At 35.2% G+C, this 12,479-nt stretch overlaps 1 protein-coding gene across 4 annotated transcripts in view; it reads right to left on the reverse strand.

Annotated features, from left to right (window-relative positions):
* Window positions 1–12,479, reverse strand: part of LOC125665513 (polycystic kidney disease protein 1-like 1) — a 221,997-nt gene that overhangs the window by 138,331 nt on the left and 71,187 nt on the right. For all 4 annotated transcript variants that reach the window (XM_048898165.2, XM_048898166.2, XM_048898167.2 and 1 more), the window contains 3 exons: window positions 7,539–7,625; window positions 4,768–6,085; window positions 1,886–2,026 (listed from right to left, as the gene is read on the reverse strand). In XM_048898165.2, coding sequence (XP_048754122.2) covers window positions 1,886–2,026; window positions 4,768–6,085; window positions 7,539–7,625 — 1,546 coding nt within the window. The remainder of the gene's footprint in view (window positions 1–1,885; window positions 2,027–4,767; window positions 6,086–7,538; window positions 7,626–12,479) is intronic.

The following is a 12,479-nucleotide window of genomic DNA, read 5'->3' on the forward strand; positions in this document are numbered from 1 at the left end:
GACAAACTTTCATATGAACAAAGGGTCTTAGCTTAAAAATCGAGATTTCCTCAAAATGGACCAAGTTCAACAACCTGTAATTTTTTTCAAAAATGGAAGAAAATCAAAATCCTTCCCCATATGCACATCTTCAATACCCATACAAACACTCCACAAAATAAGATGGTCCTCACTTGAAAACTGTGGGAGGAGTTGGGCTGACAAATTATGTACCCTCCATAGAATATTAATTTCTAAATAGACTAAGTTCAACAACTTGTAATTTTCTCAAAAATTGTAGAAAATCAAAATCCATCCCACATGCACATCTTCAATACCCATGTAAACACTCCACAAAATAAGAAGGCTCTCACTTGAAAACTGTGGGAGGAGTAGGGCGGACAAATTAAGTACCCTCCATATAATAATTATTTCCAAATAAAGGAGCAAAACTCCTGGGAAAAAGGTCGAAATGGATCAAAATTGCAGTATGATCTAGAGTGACCCACAAAGAAGCTACACAGCAAGTTTCAGCATGATATGTGAAAGGGAAATGAAATTGTAAAGGGAAAACCCCGAACGGACGTACAGACATCGCTGTACCATAATACGTCCCGTCTGAAGACAGGCGTATAAAAACTGATGCAAAGATGTATTAGGGACATCTAAATTTTTCATTTTCAAAACAAGACACAGTCCTGTTCATGTTTATGTTTCACATGTGACTCAAAAATCAAAATGGCACCAAAGTCGACAGCTTTGATGAAAACAGCTTTCAAAACAAAACATTTCAGTTCTTTTTTCTTTGTACATGCACCTTAATTGATTTATCATTAACCTCCATCGAAATGTTGATCGCTTTTTACATAATTTTTGAAAATCTTGATGCTCTAACTTCCGCACATGGTTTTCTGGATAATGACAAGCATGTGTTTATACAGGCCTATGAAATTTGTGCATATTCGTCTCTCTCTAGATTTAAACAAACACTGTGTTTACAAACATAATTTGGGGAGCTGGATTTTAAGTAAATACAAATTTAAGTATCCTGTGTAAAAAATATTTTTAATCCACTTATCTATAATAGATCTTTATTAAACTTTCAGGCCATTCAGATTCTTCACTCTCTATTACACCATATACACCCTAAAAAACCAAATATTGTATCATTATTTCATCCTAGAGTGAAACATCAGCTATTTCATCCTTTCAACACACTACTTTATCTGGAATTCAGAATTCCCATACTTCCTGGAAAGTCTATTAGGCCAAATCAAAATATATTTAAAATTGTTTTCAGTCACCTGACCAACTCAAATGATACCGGACATTTGAAGTTGATTTGAAGTTGAGATAGGGACCTTACCTAGAATTGAAGTTGAGACAAGGACCTTACCTAGATTTGAAGTTGAGAACAGGACCTTACTTAGGTTTGAAGTTGAGAACAGGACCTTACTTAGGTTTGAAGTTGAGACAGAGACCTTACCTAGATATGAAGTTGAGAGTAGGACTTTACCTAGATTTGAAGTTGAGAGCAGGACCTTACCTAGATTTGAAGTTGAGAACAGGACCTTACCTAGATATGAAGTTGAGAGCAGGACCTTACTTAGGTTTGAAGTTAAGACAGGGACCTTACCTAGATATGAAGTTGAGAGTAGGACCTTACCTAGATTTGAAGTTGAGAACAGGACCTTACTTAGGTTTGAAGTTGAGAACAGGACCTTACTTAGGTTTGAAGTTGAGACAGGGACCTTACCTAGATATGAAGTTGAGAGTAGGACCTTACCTAGATATGAAGTTGAGAGCAGGACCTTACCTAGATTTGAAGTTGAGAGTAGGACTTTACCTAGATATGAAGTTGAGAGTAGGACCTTACCTAGATATGAAGTCGAGAGCAGGACCTTACCTAGATTTGATACTGTGACGTTGACATACTGTGATCCTGAATGGGTGAAAACTTTTGACACTGCTGGACTTCCTGTCGTTATTTTTTCTCCATCAGAAAATGTAAATACGTACACTAGGTCACTCCGTCGGCAGATCCGTCCTACATGTAGAAAAAGAGAAGTTATTCGAGATCACTTGATTGTGTTTATATCAGGTGAAAGTAGAATTGCTAAGGGAGGAAGGGAGTATCTTTCTGTTTTTAATAGCTTTTCATGTGAATACAAGATGACCTAGGCAATGGCTTTTCCACATTGTACCTTTACAACTAAATCAACACCATGCAAATGTAGTCCCTATATGTACCTGCAATACAGCCCACCAGGACACAATCTGCCTTGTAAAATCAACCCTCCTTAATGTGTCCTGGCAGGAGTACAAAATTGCTATTATTGTACTTTGTAGTTTTTAAAATTTGCAGCTAAAATGTTCAACGAGTACCAAGCCATAATTCAAAAACAAAACAGCTGCCAACTTATAATGTCCATCTCACTTCAAACAAAACTAGATCTGTGCTTTTGAAGATATAGGAAAGATATTAAAACAATCTGACAACTACAACTAGTCATACTCAAAAGCAATATAATTTTTAAATATGCTGAATGAAAAGTCAGGGTTTTTTTTCTTCTTTTTTTTTTTGAGTTAATGTCCATGTTAATTTCTGGTATTGTGATTTGTATTTCAACTGTTGATGATCTGAAAAGTTTGGTAAAAAGTTTTAATTTCTATCTCAAACCTCTACTGAAGAAAAAAAACCATTCACCACTTTCGTAAAAACTCCAGATTAATTTTCCTTTGTACAAAAAATAAGACAGACAAAAACTCCCTAGAAAAATAATGGTTCAAGTGGCAAAAATCTTTATTTTTAAAGCATGCAGCGTGTTGGCTGAGTTCATTTCACTTTCTCTCTGGATGAGCAATTTGACAATCTGTCAATCAAAATTGCAGGCTTAGGGGGCAATATTGTAATGAAAAATGACAATAAAACAAAGGGATGTTATGTTGGGAACTCATGATATTGGTAAATCAAATACTCACAGAGCCAATATGATCATAGCATTATATTTATCCTCCAGTGATTATTTTTCACTAGAGGGTCAATCGTTATTGTTTAAAATTGTTCTTCAGACCAATGTATTTGTATTCCATGTACAAGGAGCATTTCATCAAGAGAGGGCATAGATAAATATTTATATTTTCAATGTTTTTGCCTTCGATATCTAGCAGTTGAAGCGACAGCCTCATGAATGTGAACAATGTGCGTACATGAATCCTGATGAATCTAAATATAGTACGACTACTTTAAATAGAAAAATGAAAAAGGAATAATTATTAGAAATTAGTTTCATTTCTGAAAATACATGAGGGTATGAACTGCAACACTTCACGCCAGTATACTTTTCCAGAGGCGTTAATGCGCTTCATGAAGGATTCAGGTGTAAGGCGTTTCAGTTCATACCCTTATTTATATTTCAAAAATGAAATTTATTTTTTAAATGAACACATTGTAATATAAGGACTTCATCAAAGAAAGTGATTAACTACAAATTATTACGAATTTACTTATATTACTAATAACTTTACCAAAAGGAATACATATGTGAAATATGAAAGCCCTATCAAACTCTATTCAAAAGTTATGGCCAAGGTTAAAGTTCTTAAGAGGAAGGTCAAACTCCATGGCAAAGGTCACTCACAGATATGGTGACAAAAATGATTATACAGGTAAAGTTTGTACCAATGTGACTTGAATGATCTGGTGCCAGCTAAAGCTAGGCATTGTAGCTGTTTGGGTAAAGAAAATCAAACTGTAAACAATGACAATTGTAAATGGATGCTGTCAATCAGAGTGCATTCTCTCATGATGGCCTAAATTTGGAAGGCTTGGTCAATCAATACTTATCATTTCCATTAGTGGAACTCTTCAAATTAAAGGCGCGTAAAGTCGTGCTACCGGGACAACATACGTAAACATTACTTAGGCATACATAATATAAATTATGGTATCGGATACATATTATATATAACCGACTGCAAACCACAACACTGATTAAAATTCTAAAGTCAAATTTAGGAATTGATTATTCTTACAAGAAAACAGACGAACTTATTAAACTATGCGAGGGAGAGAAGGTACTAAATCTGCCAAATCTGACCGATATAAAGCATCAATCGCAAGAAGAACTGTGAAGGGAAAAACCTATATGCACATCCAACACAAGAACCTTTCTTGTAATTAATGTGATTAATATGTTTTTAAAGTCTGTCAGACTATGAAGACATTCTGTTTTATCATACAATTAGGACAGGTTCATATGGACTTGGTAATCGTACACGAACACCCCCCCCCCCACCCCCACCCCCCCTTCAATTTCCATATTTTAGAACAAGTTATATATATGTCAAACTGCATTTTTAAAGACGTTTATAACACTAATTAACACAACTAATGCGTTTCCAAACTGCATTTAAGCTATTTTGAAAATTACAAAATATTGATGGATTTAGGACAGAGAACATCATTGTTTGGAATTTTTAAAATAGGTGTGGTGGAGTTTAAAAACATGTAACATTTTTAATACGATTGTGTTAGAATATTTGAAAAATGCAGTTTGACCGATGGTTATTTTATTTAAAAATACACCATGTATTTTAACTCTTAAAAAAAGGGGGGTGGGGTGGTATGACCGTTTCGTTTATGTCCCAGTAATCTCGCACTTGCTCGCGAGACTTGTGCATTTTCTTACCAATGACGCACAAGAGTCACCAAAGCGCGATAACTCTAACGAGCTGGTAATGAGAAGTATTAGGAGGGCCTCAGCTTTAGATTAAATGAAATCTTACCATTTTCCAAAACCATGAAGACCAGAGCAGATGTCACGCGAGGTTGCATTTGGTTTGTAGTCAAGGATAATCTGGTAACTGGTTGCTGGACCAACACTCTGATAGAATACTGCACTTCTGACACATCATTATATGCATAAACCACCAAATCATGAAATCCTTCTTTTGAGAACCTGAAGTGCACTTCATATAAGTCCTCATCTTTAATATAAAGATGATTGTACTTTCTTCTCCCCATCCCAGTGTCAAATTCTAAATGCGCATTGCTCCCTCCAAAAGTTTTTACTAGAAACAGAGTTACATCCCCTAACATGACCACGCCCCTTGGGTACTCCGCCCATCCTCTCTTCATGACAACAAACAAAATCTCGTCCTGTATTTCAATGAGACGTGGAAGATAATGAGAGAGTTTACTGACCCTATTGAGGGCAGTCACACTAATGTTGTAAAATCCTACATTTTCAAACATGAAAGTGGCATCGGACGATAAATTTGTGTTCACCGTTTTGATTGGTCCTTCTATATTAGTGTTTATGGATGCCATTGGTCGTCTTTCAGTATGGACAACCCAAGAGAACTGTACATTGGTACCCTCCATGACATATGCATGGCACAGAATTTGTTGAGCTTCAGAGAAAACATACCCACCCTCGCACTGGAGGTGCAATTCTGACAAAGGTACAAACACATGGACATTAATAGAATCTGCTACAGAACTAATGCTATTCCTCCCCTCCACAGAAATGTGGAAATATCCTGATTCGTTGAACATGTAACTGAGCTTTGTCAAATTTTCAAAGGTCTCCATCACATCATTATTTTTATAGATACTCCAAGTTATCTCGGCAAAATCAGAAAATGGCTCAAATTGCAAGTGAAACACACACACTTTGTCAACTGAGCAAAAACCAGGGGAGACAATCTCGATCAGCATAAGCCGGTTCATGATTGTGACTCTGGAGTCCAGCTCTGCCTCTATGGACAAATTACCACTCAGTACAGTCGCTTTCGGTCGGAAAGCTTTCTCATTTTCAAATGCATGCTGAAATCTGACATTTAAAAGACACCCATTCCCATAATTGGCTGTTACAAACATTTCTCCCACTGTGCAGTTTAAGGCCAGAGTTTGACCATCCGTATCTTCCAAAGTAGCCACGTGTGTGTGACCGTCCAGTGCATCAATGGTCATTGTAGAGTTGAACCGGGTACGAATTTCAACCTGGATTAAGAAATCGACAACGGTTCCCGCTGCCATCACCCGGGAATCGGAATCCAATGTTGAAATTTTGAGGTTGGAAAGTTTCCTCTGCATCACAACCTACAAAAAAACATGTAAATTGTAATGAAATTTTAAGAAAAAATGGAAGTCAAAAACAAATTGGGGTTCTTTTTTCTTTTAAAAAAATCCTGGTTCCCAGAACTCCTACATTTTATACATCTCTTGGTAGATTATTACTAGTATGCGGTAAGGTTTTGGAATTGTTTTAGGATTTTCATTTTCACCTTGGGGGCAAATGGGGGTTAAAAAAAAGACATATTTCTACAAAACTCGAGATTCCCAGAAATATTCTTACATTATACGCAGTAACCAAATCATCTTTTAAATGATGATTGGTGGTGTCCTGTAAATGTGCATCAAGGTTTCAGAATTTTCATTTTCACCCTGGGGACCCATATGGCGGTTGAAAAACATTTTAAAAAAATAAACCTAGTTCCCAGAACTCATCGGACAATTTACGCAGTAGCTAAACTACCTTTAGGAAAACAATTGGCAGTGTCCTGTGGATGTGCAATAAGGTTTCAGAATTTAAATGTTTACCATAAGGGCCAATTGGCAGTTCATAAACATTTTAGAAAAACCTGGTTCCAGAACTCCACTTACATTTTATGAAGTGGCCAAATCATCTATTGAGAGATGATTGGTAGTGTCCTTTAGATGTGCAAAAGTTTTTGGAATTTTCTTTCACCTTCAGAAGCAAATGGAGTGGGGAAAATGACGAACAAAAACCTGGTGCTCAGTGTATTATCATGTACAATATTTGCTTTTAGGGTTGGAATCTCAACCATTTTAAAGGAATTTTAACATTAAAATATGATGGAGGTTGGGATGACCTCAGGACACTTGCCCATCAGAATATTCAATGCATCTTAATATGTGCACCAAGAATATGGTGTAGGGGTCAGTAATAGTTTTGAACATATTTCAACAATTATGGGATGACCCCTTGGGAGTCATGATTTTAACAAACTTGAATCTCCACTAAGTAAGGAAGCTTTCTTGAAAATTTCAGCTTTTCAGGCACAGTGGTTCTTAAGAACATTTTTTAAATAACCCCATCCCATTTTTGCATTTTAGCGATTTATCTCCCCTTTGAAGGGGGCATGACCCTTCATTTGAACAAACTTTAATCCCCTTCACCTAAGGATGCTTTGTGCCAAGTTTAGTCGAAATTGGCCCAATGGTTCTGGAGAAGTTAAAAATGTAAAAAGTTTACGCCGACACCAACAGACGAGCAAATTTCAATCAGAAAAGCTCATTGGAGCCTTTGGCTCGGGCGAGCTAAATTAAACAGACAAATATTCATTTTCTTGACAAAATGTCACAATTAAAAGCTTTAGAAAAAATATCCTCACACACAAAATCGGGCAGGCAGGCCCCATCCTGATCAAGAGCACAACACAGAACAAATTGTGCCCCGGTGTGTGGTGGGCCTAAAATTACAATTACAAACCATGCAGTGGCTAAACAATCTTGAGGGAAACTCTCTTACTATGAAAACAGATTTGGTCAGCTTCCCAAAATGATTCTCTGCTGTGATCCATAATTGGTGTACTCCTAGAGTATGAACAACGAACCACTGTAACAGAAAGATGATAAATATTTCAATTCAAGTTTGATAAGATGTGAAATGGGCATTTTAGCTTCTATTTTGATATTAAACACAAGAGGCCCATGGGCCACAATTCTCACCTGAATAAAATTAATTCCATGTAAGAATGAAATTCTAAACTTTAATCCCAAATGGTGACAATTAAATCATTGGAACTTTAAACAAAAATTTGTAGATCAATGTACACATGTTTATTTACAGAGCATTACTATAAAACTGTTTGATATTGATTTGAGAAATGGCATCCTTTGTGCTCGTAAGATTCTCCAAATCTCCATTCCAAAGTGGCTGTGCAATCCTGACCTGAGATGGCCAATTTGCAATACACTCAAAATCGAAATAAAAGGATTACTTATTGAACTACTGCAGTAGGATGACGTTGCAGATTTGTGGCTTGAATTAAGCACATCAAGCTCAACAAATCAATTTGACTTCTTGTATGTACTGTACCATGACAATAAAGAACTGTCTGTTTGAAATAGTATATGACATCCAATTTTGCTGGAAGGAGTTCTAAAACATATATACTTGAATAGCTGCAGTCTTAAAAGATTGTTTTTAATCCGACAATAACCGGAATTATCCAACCTGATAAATGAAGTGCACTTCCACGACACCTGATACACTTATTTATCATAAACAGATAAGTGTGCATCAAACCAAATCATGTCAATCGTGGTGCAACAAATGACTAGTCAATAATGTCTCTAACAAGCATTCAAATAACTACCTAAATGATACTTCAACACATATTTCATTTTATTACATGTATTTAGATTATATCCTTCACATATGGTATGAATTACTAAACAAATTTCTGGTTGTACAAAGAAGTGCCCATAACTAAAGGAATGGTAATTATATTACATTACACTCATTAATTAATCTTGAACTGGACAGATGCAATTAGGCTCTTATCAAAATGATCTCTTTCCATGCCCAAATGAGCTCCTTCAAACACAACAGCTTATAGATAACAGATGGAATTCCTCTGTGGTGTGAGCTAGGTGCTTGTTCAGTTTTTGCATTTTTGTAGTACAATATTGCAAATTTAATTGCCATTATTGTTGAAAACAAAAATATAATTATTTATATTGATTGTCTTAGTTATATACATATGTATATAATCACTTTTGAATGATGTTCCTGCATTATAGTCTCTTTAATATATTTGCCAGGATCTAACCTTTCTTAAATCATAGCTTTTTTTCATTACTTGGGTATTTTAAAGTTTTAATCATATTGACCCGATTTTATACTGCAATTTACATGTCTTATATTACTTTAGATGCATTTCTGACTAAAGTTTGATAATTCTACATAGGCTAAATAATTGTCCAGTTATGAACTGGACAGGGTTTGCTAAAGGTTCAAGGGAGTTAAAAATCATTAAATACCCACATAAAACATATTACAAGAAAACATATTCATAAAACAATGAACACAACAAAAAGAAGCATTTTCCCTCAAGATATAGATATGTACTAATAATTAGGAATGTAAACCATGTGTTCCTGATCTATGAACAATTCTTTCACCCAAAATTTATCTTACTCCACCCATCTGAGTGCAAATTAGACATTATAGTGCAAGTTCTTCATATGGAGTTCACAATACAATTTGCTTGCACAAACAAGTACACCCAGACAATGCATGCTGGGAGATTTAGTGGTGAGGGAATACTTTTGCAATAATTTTGAGATTTTTTTTTACCATTAGATACATACAGTATAACCAATGATCCATCTTTACTGTAAGCGATCTTTCACAATTCTACATTTTCTTTAATTTGCTAACTTTCCTTTCCTTTTCTTCACATTATCTTATTTTCCACAATTATTCAATTCTCCAAAGGAAATCATCCCTCCAACATTACTGTATACAAATCTTCTCTTGTATAAACATGAAGCTGATCCAGCTCATCTAGAGATTGAACGGAAATAGAATCAAACGAAGCAAACTTACACAGCATGAAGGAACTTGTATACAGAGACACAAAAACAAAAATTTCTGCGAAATTTAAACCACACAGAGACGTACATTAATCATCAACATTCCTTACATCATTTGGTATTATGGACCACCAATTAAACCTCCCAGAGAAATCAGAAGGATGGATAATGATCGAGCCTGAATCATGATAAACTGTTGTAGCTGAAATATATACACTGCTGTATTAAATGTAATAGTGCGACACTCATGAGAATTGGAAATTGTCAACAAGTACATTTATAATATAAATGTTATTATATACGCACCACATGAAATATATATTTCTAGTTTTAATGCTACTTCTCTCTAAATTTTGTTAGAATTCCTATAATGGACATAGAACTTCAATCCTTACAAAAAAATGATTTAAGTGCAGTAAACAAATTTGGGGGTGGGGGGACAAGATGTATTTGTGAAACATGATCCATTAAGCATGCATGGCCACATTGAACTGTGGTGTATTTGACTTTGATGACTGACCTTGACATTTAACAGCTTAATAACAATCAACTTTGACCTTCACTATATGTTCTATTTTATATTGTTTAATAGTGAGTTATAACCAAGGTTAAAGTTGCAGAGAAGTTAAAGAAACAAAGAACCAGACTTTAAGGAGGTATGCTACACCAGAGAAGTCAGCCATTATGACGATGTAGAGTATGTACCTCCTTAAAAAACAATCTTCAAAAGATAAATCACACACAAATTCAAATTGAACTGAAACATTTGATTTTGAGTTCTGAAACAAAAAAGGTTAGTAGGTGTTAACAAGAAAATCAGGTTTGATCATCTATATAAATGGCAAGAAGAAAACTAACACATGTTAGGCAGAAGATCCTGAGGGATTAAGATCACTTATAATTGGTGGTGGTGTTTGTGAAGTGCAAGATTTGCCCCCCCCCCCCTTCAACTAATTTCCAAATGAAATTACTCATACTGAATACAAATGTAAGACTGTTATGATTGAACTCTTTCTTTCTTTCTGTGGGTGTGAGTGTGCAAGTGTAGAATGGCACACACAACAAGATAAATTGTGTTGCAATTAAAAATTACTAATAATACAAATGTAGTGCAAGCAAACACACACACATATAACTTTGAAAGACCTTTTGAATAGAGTGTTGTTAAGGGATGGTGTGTGTGGTGGTGGGGGGGGGGGGATGAAGTCATACAGATTGGCATACAAATTCACATCCAGTGACATAATGAATACAGCCATCATTGTTAACCAATAATGCATAAATTAATTTCATTCACACCTAGATCTCACGTGCTTTCACCATAAAAACTTTTTGACATTTTTCCTTCCCAAGTGAGACCCACCAGCATCACACTAAATACATTTACAATGTACCGACATGCTCTAAAACCCCGATTCTCACATTCCAAGTCCCTCCCTCTCTCTTTTTCTGTATCCCTGTTCCACTTCTTCGTCCATACCAGTTATAGCATTCTTATACCATCTTACTATCTGCTATTGCATTACAATGCTTCAAGTCCAGACAAGTTCAGACCGCTTTGTCACTGTGTATTTATCCTAGCCGTTATTGACCCCAGCCTCCACTACAAACTTAGTTTTAGAGTATACCCATTATTCTGCCTTTAGTCCATGCAATCAGCCAAGGAACCTGTCCCTGTCAATTATACGCCAAAATCCAATTACCAGGCTATCAGATCCTTGTTACAGCAACCTGCTAATCTAATCACTAGCCTCACTTCCATAATGCACAATTAAATTGAACAGAGTTAATCCATACCAAAAGATAGTCATGTTCAGTTACTTTCAATTGACCAGCACACATATATATGTACATGAATAAATCTCTGAGGAATATTTGCAAATTTTTCTGAAAATTTCTAATCACTATTACTTTTCCATTGAAAATTGCATACCCTTGATACAGGGTCAGTTTAGACTCTGATCGAGTCAAGCATCAGAGCTTCTAATGTCTATTCATTACAGAGACTCCAGGGGCCATGAATTCCATTCTTGTTTGCTTCACATAGGGACAGTGACCAGGATATCCTCAATTTTTAGATTTCCTCTACCCCTCAGATACTTAAACTCATGCAGAATTTTGGTAACAATTTGTCCAGTTGTACAAAATCTTAAGTTGAAAAATGTTCAAAAGATTACAACAGCTTTTGAATAGCAATTAGGGCATCAGTTTTTAATTAAAAGAAAAAAAGAATTTAAAGCACAAAATAAATTTTGATGAATGTTTAAGCTCTAACATCATGGTTTAAACAGACTTTGATTAATGCAAAACGTCATTCTACCAGGAAATGAGATTATACAAACGCCTTTTATCATTCCAATGTGTGACTTCAATAAATGTTTAAAGGGTATGTCTTGACATGAGTGTGTATCAGGGTAATATATGTTAAAGAATTCTTTGATATAAAACTTTTGAGGTGGCAATGATAAATGTCGATACAAGATCTTATAAGTAGTAAAAGTCGAAGCAGTCGAAAATTATTCAAAACAGATAAAACAAATAAAGGCTATAAAGTAACTGGTGATGAAAATGGTCATTGCAGAGGGCAATCTTAAGTACTCAAAATCTCCGAAGAGTAGATATAAAGTTTCAAACTAATACAGATACAATATGCTGCTGATCTCTAAAATGACCTTTTCCTGCATAAACAATTATTCACACCATTGTGTATTATAATAGCCATCATGTCTCTATTAAATTGAAAAAAAACAATGACTGTTCATGAAACTGTCCCTAATCTCTTCCTAACACATAATTAGGATGGTTACTCAAAATAAGACATCTGCTGAAGTTAAAAAATACATGTTAAACCTTGCATGAAAATACTGAA

The sequence above is a fragment of the Ostrea edulis genome, chromosome 10 (assembly GCF_947568905.1).
Source record: "Ostrea edulis chromosome 10, xbOstEdul1.1, whole genome shotgun sequence".
Lineage (NCBI taxonomy): Eukaryota > Metazoa > Mollusca > Bivalvia > Ostreida > Ostreidae > Ostrea > Ostrea edulis.